The sequence below is a fragment of the Pinus tabuliformis genome, chromosome 5_1 (assembly GCF_031772625.1).
Source record: "Pinus tabuliformis cultivar Carrire ecotype Pingquan chromosome 5_1, CPIR1, whole genome shotgun sequence".
NCBI classification, from domain to species: Eukaryota; Viridiplantae; Streptophyta; class Pinopsida; order Pinales; family Pinaceae; genus Pinus; species Pinus tabuliformis.
In genome coordinates, this window is record NC_142305.1 from 644,643,013 (window position 1) to 644,650,127 (window position 7,115).

A 7,115-nucleotide genomic window follows, 5' to 3' on the forward strand; every position below is an offset into this window, starting at 1 on the left:
TTACTTTCTTTTTGCAGTGAAAATCCTAGCTATTAAGGAAAGAGAAGTGAAATTGTTTCAACACAGAGTAGAGAGCACACACTAAGTCATAAATCAATTTCCGCATGCATTCTAAATGCAAATGCACATGCATGTATTTGTTTTCCACTTTCTTAATGTGTGGATGACAAAAAAAATGGCAAGTGGAATATAATATCAATACAGGGATATGACTATTCCAGAATTCTGATAGACATGAGCAAAGCTATTAAAGTTGGTATCTAAGATTTCTAGAGTCTGTTCACTAGAAACAAGACAGTCACGATGGCACCACTTTGCATTAGTTTAACACAAAGGAATAAAGTTTAAATTATCAAGAAAGCATATATATAACTGAATCAATTCAATTGGGAAATAATTTTGAATCAAATTTAAAGACTCTGTATCTACTCTGTGGCTAATGTACAATTGATGGCAGAGGATTTTCTATCATGGTCCATGGATGAAATAGAAATTAAACAAAAACTCAGAAAGGAGATTAAGGTTGTTACCAGAGATGAAGTAATACAGAAACGTCCATAAATGTCCTTGAAAGCTGAACTTGAAAAAGACGAGGGTTATGATCCTTGATCTCAAACATAGACTTATCACATTGAACCTTAACAAGACTAAGGTTACAATCTTCAATACCAAGAATAGATTATGACAGTGAACCCTAACAAGACTAAGGTTATGATCTTCAATACCAAACATAGACTTATCATTGTAAACATTAACAAGACTAAGGTTATGATCTTCAGTACTTCTAAGAACAACCATACTTCCATTCTTATCTATAGGGGATGAAGTAGAGAATCGAGATCGCTACAGCACATACCTATGTGGGGTTCCAATTCACTGGCAAGGAAGAGGCCTCAAAAAGATACAAGCCTTGACCTAAGTGATAGAAACTCAAGGGACAGAAAAGTTAAAAGTAAAGGGGCCAAGTCTTGTTCAAGACAAGCATTCCATGAAAATGGTATATGGATTCCTTGAAACCCTACTAAATGCCAATGAAGATGAACATGGTGATCATAAATTCACAATAGAACAAATATATGCAAAAACAATACATTCTTTCATAAAGGCTTACAGGTACCTACATTAACAATGGGCAAGAGAAATTTTGATGCAGTAGTAGACACAAGCAGAGATGAGCATCATCTCTAATCTCTGTTGGGAAGAGGTATTCAGAAAACCACCTCTAAAACCAAGAAAGATGATAAGATCCCTACAAGAGTGACTGAGCTTGGGAGTTTAGTGAAGCTGAAGAATGTTCCCTTATGGGCAATTTTTCTGGCAGTCATTCCTGGATCATTGCTTGCATCCATGATTTTTGTAGACCACAATGCTGCTTCCATTTTGATACAAGTAATCCTTCTGGCATCCCCAATTTACTTTTTAGTTTCATCGAGCAGAGGTTACTATTATTGCTTTTAACTTTCTAGAATTTATTAGGGTGCCATTTATTGTCATCTCTTTCTCTACTCTCAGTCCATATTGACTGGAATACAGGACAGGGTCACTATTAGACTGAATCAGACCCAAGTTTAGCCTAAATGAAATCAATAATTCCCTTTCGCTGCAGAATAAAGTTGGCCCCAATGCAAGAAGGACCATGTCAAGAAACTGGGATATATCAATTATAGCCATCCTTGTATTTATGTGTGGCATATTTGGGTTGCCTTTCTGCTACGGTCTTTTCTTTCAGGTAAAAGTGTGCTGAACATATCAGAGATGAAACCTGCTTCTACTGCAATCAACAACTTGACAGTCAAAATTATTGGTAGACTTCAATTATTTCAAATATAATTCAAGTATCTCAAATATTCCTCTTGTCATGTACACTTAACAGAGCCTGAAGCATGTCCAAGCTCTTACACATGAGAAACATTCGGATCTGGAGAGCCAGGAGTCCCAGAATGATATTAGAGTCCAGCGCATTTCAGGCCTGATTGCTTCCTTGCTGTCAGGCCTTCCGCTTGCTCCAGGATTAAGTTGGGTCACTGCAAAAATTCCTCTTGCTGTGGTTGTTGGCTTATTCATAGAGGTAAGTTGAGATCATGACCTAAAAACCTGTTTGCAGAGTTCCATTTAAATCATTTTCACTAACTACAGGAAATTGCAATACCATGTTGGCTCATCTACAGAACTTGGACAACTACAGAATTTTCTCTCACTGTAAGTTCCTTGGAGTGATCCCTAAATTACAATTTATTAATACCCTCACAATTATTCTGAAAATAACTCTGTAAGTGGATAATATAAAGGATACTGAATAACAACAGTTTATCAGAGGAGATGCCATGGCAGTTGACCAACTGCTTTAGCCTTACTACTCTGTAAGAATTTGCCTGAATTGGTGCTATTTTTTTTCATTTCATCGTGAAATTACAGAGGAAATAATCCTCGTATATCAACTCGTAGTTATTCATACTGGAAACGATCAATTTGTTTTACAGAAACCTCTGCCACAACAATTTGTCTGGGATATCATTTGGTATATGTCTAGAATGATATAAATCATCGCTGGAATTCAGTCAATATCTGGTGTTCTGAAAAAAATGCGTTTATAATAATCTTCTAAGACGTAAGAGGGATATATACTGGTTTGGAATACAGTTTTGCGGCATCTCCTTAGGTCAACGTTGTTGGGCAGTGGGTAAAGAATGGGTTATACAAACATAGCTGGTTCATCAACAATGGATGAAATGGAATAAGAAAATTCAGTGACACAGAAGTTCTTGGTTGGTTCACGATCAAAGAAGGATATGGGTTACAAAAATTTGATGCCATAAAATTTCCTTTGCACTTTGACAATGGCAGAAATCTCTTTCCATTTATGTGCAAATTCATGTTACCGGATATATATATATATATTAAAAAACATTATTGCATCAAAATGCCTTCAAATCTAGAGTACAATGATGTTCTTATTATTTGGGGGATTTGGGTTTCTTCCGGGGAAATTAGAGGAGTAGAAAGTACAAAAAAACTACACATTTTGGTTAATCAGTACAAAACATAAGAAGAAACCATATATGCCAGTAGATTTGTAGACTATTAAGAGTTAAAGGAAATTTTCACTCAAATGGGGAGAGAAAAATATCAAAGTCACATTGAAGATGACCTTCTACATTGGCTAGAATGGGAAGGCACAGAAGTATCAAAGTCACATTCTCTACATGGGTCAGCCTTGTATCCATCCTATGCATGAAAATATGTTGATTCCTCAACATTCCTTTAATATTCTCCAACTAAGCAAAAACATTGTATCTCTCCACTTGTTTATCATTCATCATCATACCAAGCTGGGTCTTTATCTTCTAGTGTAATGAAATTGAGTTGGGGTCTTTGTCTTCGAGTGTAGTGAAATTGAGTTGAGGTATTTGTTTCTCCATCCACTAATATGGCTATGATCGGGAGCCCAACAAGAAATCTCCTCCATTATCTTAGAGTCAGAATAAGATTGCCTCTCATCATCCACCATGGTTTCCAAATTTCTAATTTCTCAAGGGACAACAATGGAATAAGTTTTGACTAAGTCCTGGACAAATGTCTAGGCCTTGCCTTGACCCTGTGAGTTGCTTCCGCTGCCACCCCTCCTACTGGGTTTCAAATTACATATTATAGATCTGATCAAACAGAACATGTACCTACAACAAGAAACAAAATAGGCTCTAAGTTCAACATCATGTAGACCTGTTAGGAAATAATGTTCAGTTTTCTTCTTGATATTGTCAAGTCTGTACATTTTATCTGATGGGAATGATTTTTGCCTCAGTTTTTTTGGAAATCCAGGTCTCTGTGGTTATTGGATTGGATGACTTTGTGGGATATCTGCCAGACAACCAAAAGGTGAAAACAGAACTAGATATTACAAATCAGATTCCATAGATTTGTATTAAATATCCTTTAGATTATATTGATAGTGTTATCTATTGATTGTGTAAATGGACAGCTTCTGTGTGAAGAACAGCTATTGTTTGCATCTCATTGGGTTCAGTGATAATAGTGTGTGTAATCACCATCGCTCTCTACCTTTCAAATCAACATAAACCATTCATTAAAGGGTCATCAAGCAAAACGGGTCAAGGTGTTATGCCTCATTTCAAATTTGTCATTTCTCAAAGTAAAGCTATCATCTTACCATCAATATCTATGCCTCTTGTTAAAAGATTCTTGCATGTCCTGACCGGGTTCTCCAAGGCTTGTAATATTGCACATGGATATGGCCCTATACATGTATGATGATATAATGAGAATGACTGAAAATTTGAATGAGAAATTCATAATTGGCAATGGTGCTACAAGCACAACTTACATATGTGATCTTAAGAACTGTAAGTCAGTTGCTATTAAAAGACTATACACACACTATCCACAAAGCTTGCGGGAATTCGAAACTGAGTTAGAGACTGTTGGAAGTATCAAACATCGATCTGTCCTCCAACAATACCACGGGAACAATTCCTGTAGAGCTGGGGCATATTATAAATTTAGACAGATTGTGAGTTTTAGTTACTAATGTCTTGGTTAAGGTTTCTAAGGTTCCCTTTTAGAACTATATCTAAAAAACATAATAGCTGCAAGGGTAGTCCTTACATTTCTAGTGCCCTGTCATGTGATGTGAATTTTTAGGGACATTTCTAACAATAATATATCTGGACCTATCCCGAGATCTATTGGGAGCGCTCTTATTTAACAAAGGAGAACTTTCAAACAAACGGCAATCCTGGTGTTGAGACAATGCCTAGTCAACCCAATGGCAAACTGATTAGGTTCTGATGGATGTGTAGCAATAACAAGCGGATAGACATTGCCACTGCACATATAAATCAACACGAATTTCTCAACAACAATATAAAATAAACAATAGGACCAGCTGGGATCCCTGCTATTTAGATGAGGATAATTTACCAACATTGATTTACACAGCAGATCTTAGAATGATGACAATTGAAAATAAAACTGTTTCTCCACATCCTCACAACTTTCTGAGAATAAACCATGATAGCATGAACTTGAAAAAGACGAGGGTTATGATCCTTGATCTCAAACATAGAATTATCACATTGAACCTTAACAAGACTAAGGTTACAATATTCAATACCAAAAATAGATTATGACAGTGAACCCTAACAAGACTAAGGTTATAATCTTCAATACCAAACATAGACTTATCATTCTAAACATTAACAAGACTAAGGTTATGATCTTCAGTACTTCTAAGAACAATCATACTTCCATTTCATATCTACAGGGGATGAAGTAGAGAATCGAGATCGCTTCAGCATATACCTATGTGGGGTTCCAATTCACTAGCAAGGAAGAGGCCTCAAAAAGATACAAGCCTTGACCTAAGTGATAGAAACTCAAGGGACAGAAAAGTTAAAAGTAAAGGGGCAAGTCTTGCTCAAGACAAGCATCTCGTGAAAATGGTATATGGATTCCTTGAACCCCTACTAAATGCCAATGAAGATGAACATGGTGATCATAAATTCACAATAGAACAAATATATGCAAAAACAATACATTCTTTCATAAAGGCTTACAGGCACCTACATTAACAATGGGCAAGATAAATTTTGATGCAGTAGTAGACACAAGCAGAGATGAGCATCATCTCTAATCTCTGTTGGGAAGAGTTATTCAGAAAACCACCTCTAAAACCAAGAAAGATGATAAGATCCCTATAAGGGTGGCCAATCACATTATTTGCAAGACCATAGGTAAATTGATGGCAGTAAGAACACAGTGTTATGATATCACTCCTCATAAAACATTTGAAGTCACGATGGCACCACTTTGCATTAGTTTAACACAAAGGAATAAAGTTTAAATTATCAAGAAAGCATATATATAACTGAATCAATTCAATTGGGAAATAATTTTGAATGAAATTTATAAGACTCTGTATCTGCTCTGTGGCTAATGTACAATGGATGGCAGAGGATTTTCTATCATGGTCCATGGATGAAATAGAAATTAAACAAAAACTCAGAAAGGAGATTAAGGTTGTTACCAGAGATGAAGCAATACAGAAACGTCCAGAAATGTCCTTGAAAGCTGAACCTGAAAAAGACGAGGGTTATGATCCTCGATCTCAAACATAGACTTATCACATTGAACCTTAACAAGACTAAGGTTACAATCTTCAATACCAAGAATAGATTATGACAGTGAACCCTAACAAGACTAAGGTTATGATCTTCAATACCAAACATAGACTTATCATTGTAAACATTAACAAGACTAAGGTTATGATCTTCAGTACTTCTAAGAACAACCATACTTCCATTCCATATCTACAGGGGATGAAGTAGAGAATCAAGATCGCTACAGCACATACCTATGTGGGGTTCCAATTCACTGGCAAGGAAGAGGCCTCAAAAAGATACAAGCCTTGACCTAAGTGATAGAAACTCAAGGGACAGAAAAGTTAAAAGTAAAGGGGCAAAGTCTTGCTCAAGGCAAGCATCCCGTGAAAATGGTATATGGATTCCTTGAAACCCTACTAAATGCCAATGAAGATGAACATGGTGATCATAAATTCACAATAGAACAAATATATGCAAAAACAATACATTCTTTCATAAAGGCTTACAGGTACCTACATTAACAATGGGCAAGAGAAATTTTGATGCAGTAGTAGACACAAGCAGAGATGAGCATCATCTCTAATCTCTGTTGGGAAGAGGTATTCAGAAAGCCACTTCTAAAACCAAGGAAGATGATAAGATCCCTATAAGAGTGAGTGAGCTTGGGAGTTTAGTGAAGCTGAAGAATGTTCCCTTATGGGCATGTGAACCTGAAAAAGGCGAGGGTTATGATCCTCGATCTCAAACATAGACTTATCACATTGAACCTTAACAAGACTAATGTTACAATATTCAATACCAAAAATAGATTATGACAGTGAACCCTAACAAGACTAAGGTTATGATATTCAATACCAAACATAGACTTATCATTCTAAACATTAACAAGACCAAGGTTATGATCTTCAGTACTTCTAAGAACAATCATACATCCATTTCATATCTACAGGTGATCTTCATTACTTCTAAGAACAATCATACTTCCATTTCATATCT

At 36.1% G+C, this 7,115-nt stretch overlaps 1 protein-coding gene across 1 annotated transcript; it reads left to right on the forward strand.

Annotated features, from left to right (window-relative positions):
- The first annotated feature begins 1,190 nt into the window (after positions 1–1,190).
- LOC149166640 (uncharacterized) lies at positions 1,191–2,252 on the forward strand. The gene is made up of 3 exons (XM_089431379.1): positions 1,191–1,389; positions 1,607–1,729; positions 1,874–2,252. Exons 1-3 carry the CDS (start codon positions 1,348–1,350, stop codon positions 2,075–2,077), a joined length of 369 nt encoding a protein of 122 aa, XP_089287505.1. The 5' UTR covers positions 1,191–1,347; the 3' UTR covers positions 2,078–2,252.
- Positions 2,253–7,115: the final 4,863 nt, after the last annotated feature.

Coding starts and splice junctions, on each gene's coding strand:
- LOC149166640 (XM_089431379.1), top strand. CDS start 1,348: ATGATTTTTGTAGACCACAATGCTGCTTCCATTTTGATACAA. Junction 1,390..1,606: donor CTGCTTCCATTTTGATACAA/GTAATCCTTCTG, acceptor CTTTCGCTGCAG/AATAAAGTTGGCCCCAATGC. Junction 1,730..1,873: donor GCTACGGTCTTTTCTTTCAG/GTAAAAGTGTGC, acceptor TACACTTAACAG/AGCCTGAAGCATGTCCAAGC.